A 22,279-nucleotide genomic window follows, 5' to 3' on the forward strand; every position below is an offset into this window, starting at 1 on the left:
TGTAAAGCCCTTGCACCAAAAAAGAGGAAATATGTACTGTGTTTAAATTTTGTACAGTACAGAGAACACAGCCTGGGGGGGCATCATACAGCTCTGTAAGGAGTAGGAAAAGTCCATAATTTTGGCAATTATTGCATGCTACACTGGTAGCAGCGGATTGTTACCACTGATTTTAGCAGATAGTATATGTTCCATCTAGTTATGAATGAAAATGAAGCATCTAAACACAGTGGCTTACGTTTGTCCTAACTACCCAGTGCATAGCCTAAACACATCCTTGTAGTCTTTCACACCAGTTTGTGTTATATGAAATAATTTTTACAGGAAGGTTTAGATTTGGATTAGATAAACATTCAACATTTAGAGAATTTTGGGAAGAGGTGGGTGCTGGTTGCATATAATAGCACTAACACTTGAGTTTAGGAAATAGTTTATGCTAATTTTGTCATTGCTATGTTTTTGGAGGAAGGCTCTGATATTTTTTTTCCTCTCCCTCTTTATCATTAGAAATTAGAGAAGGGGATGTGGACCCTCCTTTAAACCTAAAATGACCACTTACTGGATATATAATAGCCTCATTTAGGATGGGATTACTGGTAGTGATGAACAGACTATAGGAAAAATGTTTTGACTTTCATGTATTCTGAAAGCATGTGCAGTTTGGAGTGTGAAAATATACCATCTCACCTGTAAATTGAGCAAGCCTGATATAGAAACACAAATTGAATAACACCGTTTCTTCTGAGGCACTATCTAGGATAAAAATAGCACGTTAATCTATAAATACTAACCAGAATATATTTCATGTGGTCAAAGCTAGAGTTAAGTGTTCTCATTTACTTAAATTAAAAAGCTTGCTCTTTCTAAGAAGTTCAGTCTGTTACTAAGCTATCATCTATATCTTTAATATACATCTGTGCTTGGTTTAGTTCAATTTTCCCTTTGTTGAGACCTACACCGTTGAAGAAGTAAAAGTACAACCAAGACTTAAAAATGTGTTTGATACCAAAGAAGATATATATCTGAATACCACTTCTGCAGAAGGAACTTACCCTTGGAATATAGATGGAGACTTAATGGAAGAAGCATCTGAAGTTCATGTTCGGTAAGGCTAAGTATTATACTTACAGAGAGTATACCAACAGTATATCGGTATTGCAATCTTAAGTGTATATAATACAAATGACACCTAACTGAGGGTTGTAAATGCCATAATAATAGTACTTATGTGTCCTGTTGTGCACTGCAGTCTGGTCCTGTCGCAGTTGTGTGGGCCTCTACCCAGTTCCCTTATGCCCATCTTTGAAAAGGTTTATGACCTGTATGGCCTTTCCTTTCTGGCACATCATCAAATTCCAGCTCCACTTCTCTTCTTTCTGCCTGTAACTTCACCCTTCTGTTCCTTGGAGAACAGCTGGTATGCAAGGGTCTGAGTCCTGGGAGGAGCTTGCTTTGGGATAAGGATTCCTGCTCAGAAAAGCCCTGACTGTAGCTCCAACAAAAATGCAGTTGTTCAACAGTGGGAAATTCAGCGCTGCTTGAGAACAGTCTGCATATCTAGAATCACAGAATGAGATCAGTGCACACGGAAGGAAGATGATCAGTAGAACAGAATAGGGAGGTGGCTCGTTCTGCTGCAGCGCACAGAGCATCAGCGGGCGGCACAGAGCTCGCTGAAACATGGTCTGGTTTGTAAAATGAAAGGGGGATCATGCTATGGCATGGGTGAGAAATTAGTACATACTTTTAAAGATGACCTTACAGGAGTTGTCACGAATGTATTCAGCTGATTTTATTCCATGTAGCAGTTCATATAGATTTGTTCTCCAAAAAAAAAAAAAAAAAGTGACACACACTGCAAGAGTTAATGAAATTTGACTTCCTCCCTCACAGGGTACATCCTCAGCTTATCGATCTCTATGGAGTGAACACTGATGAACTGGAGGGTTCCAAAGCAACATGTAATTGTATATAGAAGGAATACACAGCTTTTTATGCTGCAGGTTCTGCATTAAACAAACCTTTTTTCATCTATAGGCACATCTTTTCAAGGTCCCGGTCCTTCACTCACCAAATTCAGTGGTTGTAGCAGAAACTTAATTGGGATGTTTGTAATACTTCTGGTTTTAAATATTTTTATCAGGTTATATTTAACTGTAAAGAAGCTGTCTAGGTATAACAAGAAAAAATATATTGGTCTCTATTTTATGAATTTGGGGTTCTAAAAGTGTGCCTCAGAATAAAATATTTTTTTATTAAAAATTATTTTACCTACTGCAATAAATACAAGATACTTAGTCTGCTGTTGCTATCCATGTTATCAGGTAACTCAGTTTAAATAAACAGAACTAGTTAACGGAAACTAAAAAGGCAACTAGTGGCAAAATACTTATATTTTTGATCAGGTACTTCGATTTCCAAGTATCATTTTTTACGCTGTGTTAATATATTTACTTTCAGCCCACTTCTAGTCAAACAGTAATAAATATATATGCTGATGTCTTCTACTGTTTTTCTTTAAAATATTTTGTACAAACAGTAGTCTTTCGAATGTGTTTCAAAGTATTTAATGTATCCTAGAACTCAAGTGATATTCAGCATAGTTTCTGTTGTTGCTAAGAATAAAGTTGTGCTAAGTATGATCAACTCAGTTTTTGTAACTGTCTTACAGGACATAAACTTCATTTTTATAAGTGATTTTTGGGTAATTTCTTAATTATTTGAGATACCTGTACAGCTTAACACTCTAGTTTTTCTGGAAACAGGCTTTCTCTGAGATGGAAATGTAGTAAATTATCCCTCTGGTCCTGTAGACTGACAGTCTTGTCAATGAATGTAGTTCTTTTATTTACTTGTCTTTGAATTATTGCTCAAAAGAAGGCTAACAAGTAATATTATGAAAGCTGCGTTGTCTCATGACTAACACAAGTTGCTTTAAAGCCTTAGTTCAGTAAACAGTTGAGTATAATATTAAAATCCATTCCAATGTCAGTGTCCTTCTGCGGAAAAAGCTCTTTACGTCCAGCTGGAACCTCTTGGTTAACTTACACCTGTTATCTAAATAGTATTGAGCAGTCTTCAGTTAAACTGTTATAACTGATACTATGATTCTGTATCACATCAAATATTTTGACATATTTAAGGCAACTCAAACTAAACTTCCTAAGGCTAAGACTATTCCAGCTATGTGTAATGGACTAAACTGTTTTTATTACAAAATTGAAAATTAACAGGATAATAAGAACTTGCAGAAGAGACAGCATTCATGTGCTTAATTTGTGGGGTCTTTTTTAGTAAAGTGAAACTGAGTGATACTTTAACCTTGCTATCATCAGGGCTATACATTTATTTTCATGTCAACCTTACTTATAAAAACTGAATTTTGTTTCATGCCCTAAGAATAGTCAACCAACATTTATATGTTAATAATAAAATCTGAATAGAAAATATACAATTTCCAAGTCAACATTATTGTATTTATTGACTTAGGTAAAACTGTTTCAAAGACAAATAAAATGTTTTAGTTTCATTTCTTTGCATTGTTTGTATTTAAAGGAATTATAATGCTTTTTCCAGTATCTGAGGTATATTTTTCACAATATGCTATCATATCAAACTAATTTCTTACCAAAGATATTTTGGTTAAAGTGCAATAATTCACTAAAGCCATTTGGAAAATAAACTTTTCTGTATATATCTCATAGAATTGCAAGAAAATGTTTTATTCTTCACACACTTTATTCTGATTTTTTTTTTTTTAATATATGCACATTCATTTGTCCTTACATTGCAGAAGAAGAAAAAGCTATTTTAGTGAGCCACATCTTTGGTGTCAAATGAGGTGAAAAAAATTGTAAGTGCTCAGCTTACATAGAAAAATGGTCCCCAATACCTAGAATCTTTGGACAATGTGGCTTTTATGGCACCAGATATACTCTATTAGCAGAATTGCTTGTTGAAGGCACTCTGTATTGCTTTTGAGTCACAGGCTAATTCCCATATGATGATGCAGCTTCAAAATGCACGCACATATTACATTCATTTCTCTGCAGAATTCAGAAAGACATCAAAGGTAAGGCAAGAAAGGCCATATGTCACACTGCTGTTGCAATGAATTCTGTTATTGATGAAGCTGTACATTCTCCAGTTGTACTGGGGAACAAATCCATTTTTTTCCTGTTACTTGTATTGTTTCACCAAAGCTAGGTGGCAGTGCAAACTTATCTAGCTGAAGAAACTTCCTGTAATAGCAGAGCAGTGGTTTGGACCATGTTTCTATTCAATCCTTTGCCTTTCCACTGAGTGGCTGCTGTGGCTGCCAGTTTGGATGGTATTTATTTGAAAACACTTACTCACAAAGAACCCAAGATAGCTCTCCAAATGACTTAAATACTTTCAGGTAGCATGTGGCACATCTAAAGATAAAATTTGGCCCAGTAATTCAGGTTCTGGAAGAATAACAGTACTAAATACTACCACCCTAAACATTATAAAAAAATCTTCAAATAAATAAAAATAAATATTTGCTTTAAAAAAAACTCACAGGGAAGTCTTTCACTACAGAAGTCCAAAACATCATGGCACTGATATTTGAGGAAAGGAAGAAACAACTAATTCTGTCACTTTTGCACATACTATGCTAAAGATGACTAAAAATTATGCTCTCCAATAAGTTACTTTTTCTACATTTGAGGTAGGATTCTGTGCTGCATCTCCGAGCTACAACACAGAATTCCCTGCTTTAAATCCACCTTTGACCTTACTGGCTTTGGATTGCCTGGGTGTCTAAATCTCTGCATTGTCATGGTTGTGCCTGTGAAACCAAAGCTTGTGATATGATGAGCCCAAGAGAGCTTCTGATAGCAGTCTTCTAAATGTGCGCACTCTACATACGGTCTCCCTCTCAGTTTAAGCCATTTTTACTCTTGTTAAATGGCCAAAGCAAGATGAGGGAGGATTTCTTCTTGAATGTCTAATAAAAACATTATTGCAACTTGAAAACTAATAGAATTACTTGTGCTAATATGGTTGAGATCTCATCGTCCAGGATTGGCCAAGCTTTACTGCTTTGCAAGAATTCTTCTTTCTGGTAAGTAATTATTCTTCTCTTTATCTTTAGTGTTCTTCTGTCTGTCTGAAACCAGAGATGACACATGGCATTTCAAATACTACTGTAAGACTTCAATGCAAAAACTGTTTTACGATTTTCATGTTAGAAAAATAACTGTACATTAAGTGTAGTCTTCCACACAGGTCAGGGAAATAGAATGTATTTTCTAAGAGCAAGTATGCTCATGACCAGTTTTCTTGACATTGATGTTCCTCATGTGAATTAACCTGAACCTTAAATTCTTCATTTGAAAAGAGCTTTTATTTGCCATCTTAGTCATCTTTATTCCCACTTGTAAAACTCCAGCTGTCTCTTCTGTTCTGGTCCTGAGGGATTGGTTTGTATTGCCTTTTGAAGAAGCCAATCTGAAATACATAATTTTGGAATCTGTTGGCATATGTCAGTAAACCTTTTGTTATCAGAGCTAAACAATATAACATGAACTAAAATGAAATGTGTGTCTATGGTGCTTGTGAATGGATGGTATTTGCCATTACTTTGTCATACTAAGTAATCAGTGTTACTCATTAATCAAAAAAGTAGGTTTGGTTTTTCTTTTACTTTTTCTAATTTGTACTTAATACAGAAGGAGGAAAACCTCTCTGAAAATTGGGAGGCCAATACTCTCCTCCTGCAAGGAGTAAGAACAAGTGGGCTGTGAACTGTGATAGTCCACAGACTCCAGTATTTTTAAAATGTGCAATGGTATTAAAACACGATTTAAATCTTTCATTTCTACACTTTCCTGGAAAAATGACAAATGGAGAAAGTCTGTGTGTCAGTAAAGCTTACAATTGCTTAATCACTTGTCAGAGTAGCTGCTTCATTCAACCTTTCCTTTTGCTACTTATGCGTAGGATTTGTTAGCATTTATATAGCAGCTTAAAATCTAAAACATTTTATTCTGACCAGCTATGTTGTAAACAATTACTGATCAGGTGTTAAAAAAGGACATTAAATGTGGAGCAGCAGCCCACAAAAATGTTCCTTTTGATCTAATTTTATAAACTTTAGATACAATATAAAATATGGGAAGAGGTTTGTGTTGTTGAATAACATAAGATGTAGAATATGCAGAAGATACAATAAGGAAAACAAATATTTTTGGAAAAAGCAACTTACACATGGAGTTATTTTTCTTTAGAAAGGATAGATCATAATAAAATATTATTTATCCCTTAAACTTCAGTAATGAATCTAAATGGATTCAAAGATCCATCAACAATGTAAATTCCTGACTTGAGAATATGTGAGAACTACTGAAAACCTACCTTCCATAATATAAATGAAAGAAGCAAAAACAAGATAACGCCAACTATTAAGCCTGTCCCAATAATCAGGACAGTAACACGGTATTTTGGCTTTTGGTGGTGCACTCCTTCTAAGTATACCTATAGAGAGAGGAAAATAAGTTTAGTGTTAGCTGATTCTAAAACAAACTAAGAAAATGAACTACATACTTGACTAATTAATAATATATTCATTGGCTGCATATAAATATGTATAGAATCCCACCATATGAATTGCTGCTGGTTTTTCTATTTTAACTAGTCTATCACAAATTCACTACTTAAGGACTTCTTACATATGCAGCTTGCTTGTCCTTGTGTAGTTCAATAACTTTTCCATTTTTTTCTGCTGATACTGTTGCTCTTACTTCAAACTTCAATGCTGATGCATCATCCTGATTAAAAGAAAATCATACCTTTTTAAAACAACTTCAACACATTGAAACACACACTCACACAAACATACAATGACTTTTATGCCTTTTTCCAATCACTAAACAAAGTAGTACCAAAAGCAATAACAAAGCTCAGTTGGGGTTTTACCTAACTCCAGATCCATACTGCTTTTTTCAGAGAAGTCCAGTTATGAGCTAGAATTAAATCCTAATTGAGTTAATGACAGATGCACTGTCTGGGGGACAGACATGGTTAACAGAATTCTAGTTTCTATTTTGAGATGTTTTTTTCCTCTGTGTTCCTTTATCTGGGAGCTTCTCTGTTAATGATACTTAAAGCAGCTCAAAACAGCAGAACAATCCCCCTGCACTGATTGATCTCCTCATCCAAGAGAGAAGGTAAGACCCTGGCACTTAAGTTGGTGCACTGCAAAAGTTTTCTTCAATATTAAAGTAGAACTGTGTTCAGAACTTAGATCTGGCTGTTCTGATTTTCTATGGAAATACATTTTAATTTTATTGTCTTTAAATGGCACTTCTTAACATTTTGAAAAGCTTAAATTTATTTTGACCTTAACAAAAGGATGCTACTTTATAATATGCTTGAAATAATAGAACAGCAGTTGGCAGAGCAGCATTAGATTATTCAGAATAAACTAGAATAAACTTAACACTTCAAACAATTTACAGTATGCAAGGCCAGGAAATACTGCCTTTATAATAAGTGTCATGAAGGGATAGACCACTGTTTCCTCTAGTCAAGAATCCTTCCTCTTCCTCAGATGAAAACTAAATAAACTCTAATATATACTCTCGACTAACTATTTTTCAATAGTTGCTCAGTTTCTTATATGCAGATCATGACCTCATTTCCAATTACTGTGCTGTACTACATAATCCAGCCAGAATAGGCAAAGCAATACATGCTATAAAGTAAAACGGTAATCTGAAATACATTTATTCTGGTGGCTGGCATTTTCACAAATTGCTTTGAAACTTAGCATTTAAAACGTAACAAAATGTGTAACACTTTGCATATCATTTCTAGATATTAACATTATTTGGATTTAATCATAGTTTAACAAGAAGTCTGCAAAGAATATTACAAATATGCCTTGAAATTGTCCACTTGAATATTAAAAATGCGTTACCATTTCTAAAAGTGAAGGAGTGGCCTCCAGATGCAACTGAACAGTTGCTTCTTTTCCACTTTCCATGTTTCCAAGCTTGCAGTATATTTGTAAACAAAGACTGTCATTTTTCATGCAGTACTGTAGAGGGGGGGAAAGAATAAAACTCAACTTCATCAACTATTTCTTGTTAATAACTAGAGACATTCAGGAACTGAGTAAAACAAAAAGCTCTGTGTTTGGGCTTGACAGGTCAGGATGTAAGGGTAGGCATAACATCATCCATCACTGTCAATCCATGAACTGTTCATCATAGGTGCTAAAGAAACAGTACAAAGAAACCATCTAACAGTGATACAAGACAACAGGTCATAATTCTAAAAAAATTTAAAGTGTTTTCAGACTAAGAAAAATAACAATTGTGATAACTTGGTTATAAGTATGTTAGTTTTTAACTGTTAATTCAAATTAATTTATTTATCAGGAATGATATTTATCAGGAGTGATTATGTGATACCCAGTATAAACAGTATACCCAGTATAATTGATGGGTCCTTAACTACTACAGTGTGAGAGGGCACTCATAGGTTGACAGTGCCATTTCACAGAGCTTTGAGGAAGAAAAAATAAGTAAGTTTGTATTGCAAGACTGCAATGCCCAAGTTCTGACTTGAAAAAAATACGGCTGATATTCTAGTGCATAGTCTCTCTCTCTAGCAGTGGTGGATGTTTCTGTAACTTGCTTGCTTAAGAGCCAAAAATTATTATTATTATTATTATTTTTTTTTACAATGAAAGTATTAAAATTGTAGTTTATTAAATGCATTCTAGTCCATAGGGATTTTTACTAGAATAAATCCTGGAGAATATAACACTAGAATAGCAATTCTGATTTGGACTACCTAGTCCAGTATCTGGTCTCCAGCAGGGTCCATAAGCAGATACTGAAGGATGAATAAGAACAGGCCAGGTATGTATGATATTCTCCTAGCCTGCCACGTATTTTCATTAGGAACTTCCTGAGCCAAGAATAATTTCAGTACGTTTAGTAATTCTTCTTGACTTTTACTCCTGTTAACTTGTCTAATCTCCCTTGCAATCTCCTTATTTTTAGCATTCACAACATCTGTCAGTAAAAGGGAGGAATACTTTTGCTTTTTTTGAATCTGGTTCCTATTAGTTACATTTGATGGCATTTTGTTGATATGGAAAAGGCAATAAATATTTGAACTGTATACTTCCTAAAATTGACATTAAGATTGTTTCTTCCCACATACATCATTTTCAATTTGTTATTGAATTTTATCTGCCATTCTATTGCCCACTCATTTAGTTAAATAATTCTTCTACAGTCTTCGTAGGTGATTGTCATTGACTTCAGTGTCATTAATCAACTTTTTCATCTCAGTTCTCACCTCTTTTACTTAGTCACTTATGACTATGTGGAACATCACAGGTCCCAGCACAAATCTGTGGAAGACTGCTCTAGTGACCTCATTATATAAAATACACCATTGGCTTAAGGCTCATTCACACTGAGTAATCATTGATTTCCCACTGCTGCCAAAAGATAGACCTTACCATTTGTCTCTTATCAGGCTTTGAAAAGAAAGTGACAAGATCCTTTAATATGTTTTCATTTTTCTCTGCTGCGTTACAATTTCTAGGATATTTATTATAGGAACATTGTCCAATAGTTGTCTGGAAATAAAAATAACAAAATCAGTGCTTAGTTTTTAAACATCAGATAGTGATTACAGGCAGATTTCTGAAAAGCAAGAAGCTCAAAAGGAACGTAACTTGTACTTTCAAAAATTCTAAAATACATGGGGCTGATGATGACCCTTCCTGCCCATTCTGCCTCATCATCACCAAATTTAACTTTTATGCTTCCCTGTTGCACTTAATTACACAGAACAATTTGGGAAGGGGATATAATAAGCTAGAGAGGGGCTTGAGGTAATTTGTGTTTGATTCATTGACTGTAGGCATGTATACAGACATACAGTAGACATAGGGCATCTGTTGCACCCTATTTTAGCTAATTCTTAAAGAATATTAAGACTCTAAAAAGGAAGGGTGTGTATTACATGTTCTGCATAACCACAAATGTTCTGTTTCATGTGACATAATTAGGCTTAATGGATTAGAGTCTTTAAAATATTGTAAAAGATTATTCAATGTAGAAGTTTTCTGATTCTTTTTTAAATACACTGTAGCCTACTATTTACAAAGTGTTCAGTGCCACAGCAGGAAAGAACTGACAAACACAATACACAGATGCATGTCTAGGATCAAGCTTTGCACAGATGGATTTATTGCATTCAGTGGGACTCTAGTAAGAATTTGAAGTATTACACATTTGGAAAAAAGGGATAAAAACTGAATACATATGTAGTACCTACTCCTGCTATGCTCTGCTTCTCTTCTTCATATAATTCATATAGTTAAAACTATATGAAGTAACCTGTGCTTACCTTGATATCCAGCAAGTTGAATAATTTGAAATTGTTGGGTGGAAAGGCATTAGGTACCATTATCTCCAAGTTTATATTTGGAGCCATGCTTGGTCCTGCACTGATAACCTTGTAGGGAAGAGTGTTACATGTTTGAAGCTTTAATTCATGGTAGCTGTTCAGTTAACAAATACATGTATAGAAAGTATAAATACAAAAATTTCACAGGTTCAGGTAGTGCATGCACTGTTATGTTGTCATGAAACGATTCTACTAGGAACTGTAATATTTCAAGAGATGAGTTGTCGAATTCATTCTGGAGGCTTATTGAACCCTTCACTTCTCTGAACCCAATGAGTAAGTGGTGCTTGTCTGCTATGACTGCCCTGAAGTCATACAGACTGCCTTCCAGTAGAACGTGCAAAAGGAACTAGGAGAGCTTCACGTCCAACTCCTGCTTTTAATCCAGCTGAGACAAATCTGAACTGATAACTGTAGATACACTTATGAGTAATTCCCAGTTCTATATGATATCCATATGATAATTCCTTTGAAAGTGTTTCTTGACTGGAAAAAGGGGCAAGTCAGACCACTTTCAATCCTGCTTGCATAAGTATTTTTTTCTCTGACCATTCAGTGGAAGATTGTTCAGGACAAAAGAAGTGTTCAAAGAGGGATTAACACCCACTTCCTATAACTAAGAAGTGGGAGTTGGCAACCCTGTACTTTTAGAAGTTTCCCTTACTGAGCATACAGACAGTCTTTAGAGACACTGAAAATCTAAGCCTTCACATTCAAAACATGCATAACAGGTTTTACAAAGTAAAATTCTTACATGGAAAGTGAAGTTGATGCTCTCCTTCATGCAAGTAACTGGTGAATCTTTCTCATTTGTTCCATAAACAAATGAAGCTGGTGTAACAAATCTACAACAGTTTAGAAATTGTTAATTAATAGAAATAGTATATACCATTAGTATAGCATTCTGGTCCATATCATCTCCAGTAATACTGATCCTAAGAGAAGATATGCCTGAATTTGCGTTTAAGTAAATGCAGGAACATTGAGTAGAAGTTCTCTACCTTTGTACTGTTTCCTCTTAAAAAGGCAGAAGAATCAGAAAAGTCAGAACCCCTCCCACCAAAAAACTATGCTCCATGAATGCCCCACAGCAAGCCCAGAATATGGTCAATGTTAAGCAAGGAATCTGAGTATCAAGGGGACACAAAATCATGGTCTAATTTTACATTGAAAAGGCTTCTATGGAGCAAAGTGAGCCCTGTGATGAGAAATGGTTGTTCATCTCTTCTACCTCCAGCTGAGGTATCTTTTGGTTCCTTAGTAGTGGGATTTCAGTCCTCTCTGTCTTCATCTCCAACTTAAGTTTTCAAGATTCATTTGCTTTTTCAAGAACTTAGACTGTTTGTTCAAGACAATTTCAAGAAAGCAAGCCATCAACAGAAAGTTGCTATAGAAGTCTGATATACCTTTACGTTTTGTTCTTGAAACATTTAATTGGACAGCCAAATAAAATACAGCTGCAAAACTCACTGTGCTAGTAATAACTGATGCCATCTGTTACTGGAATAACTGATAGACTATCTATTTTGGTTCTTAGATTAGCATTCATTTATCACATTCAGTGTGTAAGACCTCGATTGTGCAGGTTTTCAAAATTCAGTCGTAATTTTGTGTGTGTGATTAAGTCCTTCAGTGTGTTTTTTCACATAAGTAAATACAGCATTTTTTTTTTTTTTTTAAAGAGTCAGGATTCTGGTATCAATGCTTCATTCATAATATATTTCAGATTTTTTTTTGTAAAAACCCTGATGTAAATATCCCTCATAGTCCTTTTTTAGGTTTGAAATAAACTTGAAGGAAAACAAAATGAAGTACTGCTTTTGTGCTCTTACTCAATACCTCCTTCTATCAAAAAAACCTGCAGTCTTTTGAAAGACTAATCAGTTAAGAGACAGGTTCAAAGTACCATATTATTGGTCTCACCTCACAGTAATAGAAAAAAAAAAGTATATAGCAGAGCCTAAAATAGCTGTGCCATCTCATTCTCAGGATTTTCAGCTACCTTGTGCTTCTTCTTAAAAACTTTGGGAATTTCTAAGATTAACAGGACAACAGTTCTATGGATGTGCATATATAGCAATAGCTGACTTACCCATGAGCATTTAATTCAATCTCATATTTTAGAGGTACAACTAAAGTTAGAGTGTTATCTAGCAACGTGTTCACATCTTCATTTTTACTATAAAAAAACAAAAAGAAAAATGAGTTTAGAATGCAGTGTCATATGCTATACACATTTACATATATTACATATACATTTCTATGAACAAATATTAAACACGTATCTTCCAGATTATTAAAACAAAAGCATTTCATTAGTAACTACATGTTAGGCGTTAAAAAAGAACATTTTATACTGGCAGAAATCTGCTGATTGTTTAAATAGCTATTATCTGGTTTTTTTTTTTGTAATTTCAATTTCTCTATAGATTTTGCAATAGATGTCCTTTCTTGCAATTGTGCTTTACTAAGTCTTTCCAGTGTTCCCTATTCTGTTTTCCAAAGCTAGGAATATTTTTCATTGAACAGAGCAATTTTTAATCAGACTTTACCAGGTAGCATTAATGATGATGTTGAGGTCATCTTCTGCTCTGGTAAATGAGCTTGCATCCAAGAGGAAACTAAAATCCAGCTGTAGAACAAATGAAATTTTCTTTATATCAAATGATAGTGTATCTTAACACAGTTTTAATGAAAATGTTTTATTAAGATCATTTATAATTTCCTTAGTTCCAAAGTCTTTTAGAAAGAAAAGACTTCTACTGTCTTTCTATTTGACCTACCACATTTGTTCATAATTTTAGTCAACTTAATTGTCTAGGAAGCCATGTGCAATCAACCACTGCAATGTAGTCCCTTAATGAACTATTCCAGAGAATGTTTAAGCAACTAACTTTAAAAGGAGCAGAGAGATTCAGATAGTAGGATGATAAAAGATGACATTAGTTGGGAAAGAGGGAGAGATTTTGAAAAACAAGTGCCCACCTCCAAATCCTATTAAAATATTTAGAACGTTTTGAAAGCTGGGAACCTCATACATAGTTTACCTTTGATTTTTGATCTACGTATAAATAGCCAACGCTGCACTCAAGTTTCACTGCATGAATTTCTTTATCTAATACATCACAATGTATCTGTTTTTCTTCCTAAAATAAAGGACAAATTATTAATGATTCAAAATTATTTTTCAGACATTTTAAGATTTTGATTTAAGACATTTTAAGACTTTTCAAATATGCACACAATAAAACTAGGTGTTTTTTATTTCACTGAACTAGGTGTTTGTTATTTCACTGATGCAAATATATTCTACTCCTATTCATGACTACTCTAACATATCCTTATATTGACTAATTTATACTATTACTTTACATTCTTTTTGCTAATAATGAAGCTAAGATGTATGCATCAGGCCCACTCAAGTTTAAAACCGACTGCTGAAGTGGGGGGGAGGGAATTCTACACAAACACCTGTGAGATCAGTTATCTTAAAAAGGGGGAAAGAGAGAATAATTTGATTTGCGACTTCTTCATAAGACTATACATAGCCTTCAGAATCTGTGAAAGATCAGCTTCAACAAGATCATTGTGATTACTGAGAACGGGCCCATGTGATCATGTCAGACAAAAAGTAGCAGTAACATCCTGAAGTACGTTTAGAAACCACCTGTTTTCATTCAGTTGTTACCACCATATCTTATTATTAAAATTATTTAAAAGCAACCTAAATTGTTCAAATTGCATCTATTCTGTGGTTTAGGCAGCTAGAAGTCTAAGAACTTCAAAACTTGAGTTTTTTCAGCTTTTTTTTTTTTGATGTTTTAATTGTCAATATTTAAAGAAACTGAACAATACATAATCCATAATTTTGCAAAGGTCTGGCTGAGAAATACAAATATCAAAGGATTATTATTTCAGAGATTTTTTTGTTCTTACCAGTTCTAAAACTCTGATGAAATAAAGACCTTTAGGGATTTGAATGTGGAGGACAGTTTCATATGCATCATCTCCAATATTGAGCAGAGAAATATTCAACAACAATGTCTTCGTACTTCCAACAGCAAGATACATTTTCTTATCATTAGGCCTATAAAAATAATGATCAGAATATAAGTGAAAAACAATGTGAAGAACAACACAATGTGAAAAACAATATAGAGCTTATATGCAGAAAAATAACCTCCACTGCTCCTTTAGTTAACTTCATTTTGCTCTAGTATCTGAAAAAAACTCAGCTGGAGATTATGAGGAAGGTATTTACTCATTCCTTTAACTGAAGGTACCACAACAGTTAGATGATGGTCTACTCCAATATTGTACCTTTTAAGCCCTAAGGTTATTAATGTGAGAGCAAGAAGGGTGTTATCAAACCAATCAGGTTCTGCCTTTTACAGGTCCCTTCCTTTACAGAAAAGGATAGCAATGTGCTACTGCTACAGTATTTTCAGATATTATTTCAAAATTCAGTCCTTTGCAGAGAGGTACCATGAAGTCTCTGGCTCCTGATGTGAGTACTTAGTGCATTAAAGAATACTAAAAATATGTATAAGCTATGTCTCAGATGTTACAGTTCTGATCCAATATATTACATGAACATAAATATGTAATTTATTAAAAAAAAAAAAGAGAGATAGTAATTTAAGTTCTTTCATATTACAGTATTATTATTTGATCTCTCTGGTCACAGTCCTCAGCTCTCTTTAGTCAAGGTATAGGATTGAGTTAATATGGAACAGGTCACAAGGAGGGTAAATGAACATGTCTGTCTTAGGTTCTATGTAATGTTCAGTAATCATGTTACAAGTAGAGATACCCTATGAGGGTCTAAAAGTAAACTTCAGCTTGACATTAAAGTTTAATTAAGACTTGTAGAAGGGCTGCCTAGAAATAGACATTTATCAGATATTCTGGCTTGAAACCAAAACATTAGTCACTGAACACCTTTGGGAAAGGAGTTGGCACTTAGACAAGTAACAGAAGGTAAAAGCACTGCATAAGCAGATAGGTTCCAAGACAAAAGCAAATTAAAGCAAAATACAATGTTAATATTTGAGTAGCTTGACTTTAGTTTAGTTTAAATTTTAAAGCTATTTTATTAGTTATCTATTTACCATTCAACTTTCTTTTATACATTACCACTGAATTTGTTAACACCGTCACAAAGATGCCCACCAGTTTAATACACAAGTACACAGAAGCACCAGGTACGCATCTGGGACTACAACAAAGCTTAACTACAGCATTTCCCTGGTAATCATAGATCATTAAAAAATGCATGATGCAGACTAGAAAACCACAGAGCAGGCCAGAATCTAAGCAATTTAAAGAGAACATGAAAGTGTATACATGAAGACTCATAACTCAGTAACTAAGGCATTACAGTGACACCCCTACTTGATGTCATTCTTTTCAAACTAAAACTGTTTGCTTTGCTGTTCATGGATAATGAATGCATTCTGTCTAGACAAAATAAATGAATCCTTCACAACTAACTAGTTTTTAATCGAGATACTGGAGGCACAATGTAATATAGGGTGATACTTCACACTTTATTAAGATATTTAGCCTATTTATTTACACTGAAAAGCTGCTATTGTTCTCCAGTACCTAATGCCAAACAGATATGTTGTGATCTGTTTTCCTTTCTTAGAGCTTTGAAGTACTTAAAAAACTGCATTGCTAATATCACAGATGAAAATGCTGCACATTTTTTCCCTGAAAAGCTCAAAATTATTCGAACGAAATAAATCTTAAAGCCTCAGGAAAAGGAAGGGCTGAGGACTTACGGTATAGGCCTTATTCTGGGAGCTATGAAGATGAAATTGTTTGTGCTCAGAATCACACAGGTGTGATTAATCAGTATTACGTTGACTGTCATCACCTTTGTGTGTCATTCTAGGTTGTTCTACAAGATAAACTTAGTATTTCGATTAAAATAGAATCAACTTTAAAAGTGACAAATTACACAGGAAAGCCCAGGTCACACGCAAAATACCTAACTAGCTGAGATTCACAAGTACAGCTTCCCTGTTTTTGCACACCAATAGCCCCTCATTCCTGCTTCTAAGCATAATATTGAATAAAGAAAAAAGGTTGGGATGATAAGATATTAAAATCAAATAATTAAAAATTATCTTGAGTAGAAATAATGGTACATGGTTTAAAACTTTGGAAAGATGATGATGAATATCTCACAGAGGATTTTTTAGTATAGTACAGATTCTGCAACTCTAATTTGAATTATATTTAAATACTTCGACAGTGTATTAATGATCTTGCATGATAATAGAATTTAAACAAGATACATAATTGGAAGGAATAAGAAAAACTGAAACATACTGAAAGGGATCTAAAAAAATAGGGATGTAAATGAAAAAAAATGCAAAACAAAATTAGTTTTGGAAAATGCAAGCTAGTTCACCTAAGGAAAAAGACTCTAAACCTCACAAAATACCCAACCAACTGGTGTCTCAATCAGCAGCATAAAACTGAAGATATAATATTCTTAAGTGAATAAGGAAAAAGAATCACTTAATTATTTTATAATTGAAATACTAAATATAACAATCTTTTAGTACAAAACTGAAGTATCTTCTTTTGTACAGTGCAAGTATAGTATCTTAATATCTCCATAAGAGTAGCAGAAGTAGTTGATAGTTTGTCAATTTAACAGTAGTTATGGGGTCTACCTATTGAATGTACATTGAGCTCTCTACCTTAGCAAATTTATGTGTGAAATGTAGAACTACAAATTTATCTTTTTGTCAAGCAGTTATGCTTTATAGGCTGTAAAATCTTCTGATTAGGCAAGAATAGTTCAATTATATACATTTCTGTTACATTTCCTGGAAGATTTATAATTTAGAAATATTCTTCAACATTATTCCTTGTATTTTTTCTAGGGATTCCATAGTCTACTTTTGCAAATTAGTTTTCTTTATGTACAAAAGATTAAGAAACAATTTAGATAAAATCTTATTGAGTCACTTTCTGCAAATGAAAGCTACATTATACTTACTTCGGAAAAGCAACTTTTCCAGAAACTCTCAGGTCAGCAGAACAATTTTCTTGGGAGCAAAGCCTTGCAAAAACAAACTATAAAAGACCAAAAAAAAAAAAAAAAAAGCATTTTAGTATACTATGTAGATTATACTGAGTAAAAGTATTTTCAAAAAAAAAAAAAAAAGAAATCTATCACCTTGTTACCTAGTATCCGGAATTCGCTAATAGTCCTTGCTCATAAAAACAACTCTTTCAGGCTATGATTTGCCATTTTCCAAACACATTCTGTGTATCTAGAATAACAACATTCTATACCAGTTCTCAGTCTCTCACAGTTAAACCAGTGGCTTGGTGTCAGCCAACTTTAAAAGCAGTACATAAAAAGGGCAGAGTGTTTTAATGGATCCAGAACAGAGGCCTCTGCAATCTCTCCTAATGATATGGAACAGTAAGTCTTGCAAGAGAGTTTTATTACACAAACTTTACTTATCGTATTGTAGATTTGATGAGCCTAGAGATACCATGGGCTGGTTGTGTCAGTGCCTTGGTTGTCAGTATTCTACAGAGCACAATTATGTCCCTATATTCAACAAGAGCCTGTCTCTCTCTCAGACTGTGTAGTTCCTAAAACAAAATACTGGATGAAGACCAAAGGGAAAAAAATGCCATTTAAAAGGAGCTTTCAGACATCTTGAAGTTCTGATTGTCAACTATATCTGAATTATGTGAAGCTTACTGTTTGTGAGAAGTCATAATATTTCTATGACCATCTGGTCATTAAAAATTCAGAGCATCCTGTCTTTTGCTTAAGTCAGAGTAAAAGTCTCTTAGGTCTGGGGGAAAAAAAAAGTCAATTTCATATTCATTTAAGGATACAGAATATGCTGTTCCCCCCCAACTGCTTTTGAAAACCTGGAATACTGTCACAGAATTAATATTTCAGCAACATTGTTGAAACAGTTTAAAACAAACACGATATTAGATATTTAACACAGAATTCATTTTAAAGGACAATTTTATACTGGAAAGTGACTCATCCTGTGTAGCTGAAGAAGTTATAAAAAAAAATTCCAGAAATATATTTTAAAGGATGAATTACATACCCGTGTGCTCCAAGATGTGTGTGTACGTATATGTGCGTGTATATATAAATTGTATATTATATATATATACACACATACATGTATATATTTACACATACATGTATATTTTATATATATATAATATTATATATTCTTAAAAGTTCTCTGCACACTTTTTTTTTAATCATAATATAAATTAGATACAGGTTCTGCAAACAAAATCATTTAACCAAAATTAAGCTTTTTTTTTTTTTTTTTTTTTTAAATCATACCAGTTTATTAAATAAGATCCAGGCACTAGGTGCTGGTCTGGAAAATACATTCCTTCACATGCTATTACTATGTGAAGTTTCTTTTATCTAAAGACTAAAACATGAATATTTATTTATTGCATTTGAAAAAAAATCATATACTAACCTTGCTTTTTATAACATCTTTTTCTTTTCTCCTTTGAAGAACTGGTTGAAGTGGTGAAAATTCTTCATTGCTTCTTTTTTGTAGAATGTGATGCCCCAGATGATAACTTGCTTCAACATGTATAGGAGTCAAGATATCCCTTACATCTTTCTATGAAAATTGGAAACCTAATGAGTTAATCATATAAGACAAAACATGTATGCATATGTTTTAAAGATTATAAAAATCCCTAGAACTAACCTAAAGAGGAACACTTATTTTTTACATGTAAAATAATTTCTTAAGCCATACTGCTCATGTATTTTTCCAGACATCTTTGTCACTTAAAAAAGTAATCAGAAATACAGAAAAGCATAATACATTCAATGACAGCATCAGGCATTTCAGAACTGAAGATTCTTTTAATAAAAGATGTTTGACTGAATAGCAACCTACCTTACTTCAGTCAACAATACTTCTTTACATACCTATGGAATGCTGTACTGCCCAATTACAAAAATAGGCAAAAATTCCAGACAAACAGAATGGATATTTCTGTATGAAGTCAAAAGGAGTTCTCCCACATTACTACTAAATCAGTTCACAACTGCATTTTATTTTTCTTCCTTTATATTTCCTACTTCACACTAAGAAGATTAAACTCCTCAGTAAATGACCATTTTGACATGAAACCTTGACTGTGTAGGAATGTTGCAAATCAGAGCCCAAATTATCTACTTGTGAAAACTGAACAGCTTGAAGCACTGAGTACTACAATAGCAAACCTGATTAAATTATTCCCTAAGTGTATGAGATAGACAGCCACTGATTGTCCCTCCACATGGCCACTACTTTAATTCTTATCTACAAGCTTGCTTTAACCAAATCGCATGTTATCTAATTCATAATAATTTTCCACAAGGTCTTCTCTGCATCTACTTTATATTACTTTCATTATACTAATTAGCTATTAATTACTCTTTACCCAAAAATGTAAAATGTACATGGTCTCTTGCAAGGATTGTACTTGACAGACATTCACACTTACTTAACTTTAGTAGCTTCATACAAGTGCAGAAACCTCAGTGAGGGGAAGGTGAGTTACATAATGCTGCAATTAGGAATTTTTAAGAAAATTGATTTATACGGAGGGAAAATTCTAATGGTAGACTATAGGAATGACAAGCCACATCATGTTCTTCCTCCTACACAAATACTTGCTGATGCTGGTAAAGCAATCTATACAAGGTCAGCTGTCAGTCAGATCCCTCTTAGCATACAAAACTCTTGTAAGTGGGCAATTTGCCACTGCTCCTTTAAGTAACATTCACTTAGGTGCAGCTACCAGTTGAGATGCATCTGGGCAATTTTCCAGTAGATAACAGAGGCTTCCTTTCCACCCTGAAGCTTTATCTTGAAGAATTGGCTTTTAATGATGTCATAAACAAAACATAAATAAAAGGAAGGAAGAAGAAAAATACATGGGAGTCTTTTTCTGTGCAGGTTTTATGTAATTGTAGAATATTAAGTCTGTTGATCCTGCACAGAGGCTGGAAAACCGCACCAGTCACCCTGATAGATGCTGGTTTCAAAAGGTCATGGAACTACTACCTTAAAGATTTTAAAGAAAAGGCTAGACAAGCTAGTTCATTATTTTATTATGCTTTCCCCCACCTCCATCTAAATATTCCCTGTCCTTAATATTTCTTTAAAGAATTCTTTTTCGCTTTGATAACATCTTACAGGAGATAAGTCTATTACTTCTGAGTTTAATACAACACAGTTCCTCTGTGTCCACTGTTCTGATTGTTTCACTGTGTACTAGGACTTCAAGTTCTTCCCATTTATTTTCCAATTTTTTTTGTTGGAGTAGACAAGCTTCTAAAATGTTTGGCAGATGGATTCATTTTATTTTTTTCTTGTCCAACCAATGGCCTTATGAATGTTCTAAGCCTTGTTCAGATTGTGATTGTTTGTCCTTTCAAGATAGATCCCCCATTCACGCTTCAGAGGCATTAATCAAACATGAATATCATTTCCTCTAGGGCAGCAGTGACCTTGAGACTATTGGGGGTTAGAATCTCACTGACTAGATTCTTATTAATTTGTTTCCAAGTCGATACCATCCTTAATCTCAAAGGATAGCTGCTGCTGGATGGATCATCAGCTTTCGAGGATACCAAATGGCCAACTTCCTCCTGCAGAGTAGCTAATATCATGTCTATTAATGGTGTTGGTACAGGCCTTCCTATCTGGCTGGCATCTTATCTTGCATGTTTCCAACAGCATCCTGCTGAATACGCATTCCTCTTGCAGAGCTTCTACCTCTGCAGCTTCTCTTCCTAAGCAATTCTACTAGCAGGTTTCTTCTGTGACAAAGGTCTTTTCTACATCTTCACCTTCACAAATAGAGAACTGTAACCACGTTCACTACGAATGCAGTCCAGGATTCAGGCTGAGATGTCCAGGAGAAGGATATGTATCTGTGCAGCCTTTGCTTATAAGAGTAGAATAGAGGTCAGTTGTTGGCACAGTGCATGTTCTTTATCAGAATTGTTCAGCCCTAAATTCATTCATGAAACTCCCATGGGCTGCTCTTCCTCCCCTTTTCCACATCTGATTCTCTAACCAAGTATTTCCCTAGATGAGTGCTGCCTCCCTTGCAGGGAGAAACTGAAGAATTCCAAACAGGTCTTCTTGTTCATGCCCTGCAAGCAGGCCTTTGGCTCCTTGCAACAAATTCACAAAACGGACTACACTATAAACCTCCAGCTGCAGACTCACTTCTAGCAATCGATTCATTTCACCTCCTATGGATCAGGAATGGGTTCCTTTCTTATCAGGTGAGTCTACCTCTTCCACTCACAGTAAGAAGGAGTGCAAGACCTTAGATATGTTCTTTGAAATGGTTAAAAATTACATAATAAACATTCTCTGTGTAATTATCAGTTTAAAGGGTTTGCATTAACAAACAAGGTAGATATTAAAGTTCTGTCAGAATCATTCAGTAGAAAACGTATGCTATATCATGTTTCTTAGTTGATACAAAATTGGCATCAATCTGTGATCTGCTTTCTATAAAATAGGGTGGAAAAAAAGGCAAGAAATGCTTATATCCTTCATCACTGTGATAATTATTATGCACATTCTTGCTGACATAAGAGATGACAGGCCCATTGACTTTCCCATAAACACTGAAAAAGCACCAGAACTAAAAGGTCTTAATTGTGGAAGTTATCAACAGAAATATTGTACTTTTCTAATTATGTAATGGAGCTGTAAATAAAATACAAGTTATTTTGCAGCAGATGTCCTTTTAAAGGACAGCAAAGGATTTA

The 22,279-nt window shown here is 34.2% G+C and overlaps 2 protein-coding genes across 3 annotated transcripts in view; one reads left to right on the top strand and one right to left on the bottom strand.

The window, feature by feature from the left end:
• The window catches only part of CERKL (ceramide kinase like), a gene marked incomplete at its 5' end in the record, with an annotated part of 60,830 nt that extends 57,474 nt beyond the window's left edge, over positions 1 to 3,356 (top strand). The window contains 2 exons of the mRNA XM_067298980.1: positions 930 to 1,105; positions 1,894 to 3,356. Of these exons, the coding sequence (XP_067155081.1) occupies positions 930 to 1,105; positions 1,894 to 1,975 (258 nt within the window). The remainder of the gene's footprint in view (positions 1 to 929; positions 1,106 to 1,893) is intronic.
• A 361-nt stretch (positions 3,357 to 3,717) lies between these two features.
• ITGA4 (integrin subunit alpha 4) overlaps positions 3,718 to 22,279 on the bottom strand; it is a 42,494-nt gene continuing 23,932 nt past the window's right edge. For both annotated transcript variants that reach the window (XM_067298979.1, XM_067298978.1), the window contains 13 exons: positions 18,963 to 19,112; positions 17,480 to 17,556; positions 14,398 to 14,548; positions 13,509 to 13,607; positions 13,014 to 13,093; positions 12,554 to 12,640; positions 11,216 to 11,306; positions 10,402 to 10,509; positions 9,506 to 9,625; positions 7,946 to 8,065; positions 6,696 to 6,794; positions 6,382 to 6,501; positions 3,718 to 5,475 (listed from right to left, as the gene is read on the bottom strand). In XM_067298979.1, the coding sequence (XP_067155080.1) occupies positions 5,383 to 5,475; positions 6,382 to 6,501; positions 6,696 to 6,794; positions 7,946 to 8,065; positions 9,506 to 9,625; positions 10,402 to 10,509; positions 11,216 to 11,306; positions 12,554 to 12,640; positions 13,014 to 13,093; positions 13,509 to 13,607; positions 14,398 to 14,548; positions 17,480 to 17,556; positions 18,963 to 19,112 (1,395 nt within the window). In that variant the 3' untranslated portion in view covers positions 3,718 to 5,382. The remainder of the gene's footprint in view (positions 5,476 to 6,381; positions 6,502 to 6,695; positions 6,795 to 7,945; positions 8,066 to 9,505; positions 9,626 to 10,401; positions 10,510 to 11,215; positions 11,307 to 12,553; positions 12,641 to 13,013; positions 13,094 to 13,508; positions 13,608 to 14,397; positions 14,549 to 17,479; positions 17,557 to 18,962; positions 19,113 to 22,279) is intronic.

The sequence above is a fragment of the Apteryx mantelli genome, chromosome 6, assembly GCF_036417845.1.
Source record: "Apteryx mantelli isolate bAptMan1 chromosome 6, bAptMan1.hap1, whole genome shotgun sequence".
Taxonomy (NCBI): Eukaryota; Metazoa; Chordata; class Aves; order Apterygiformes; family Apterygidae; genus Apteryx; species Apteryx mantelli.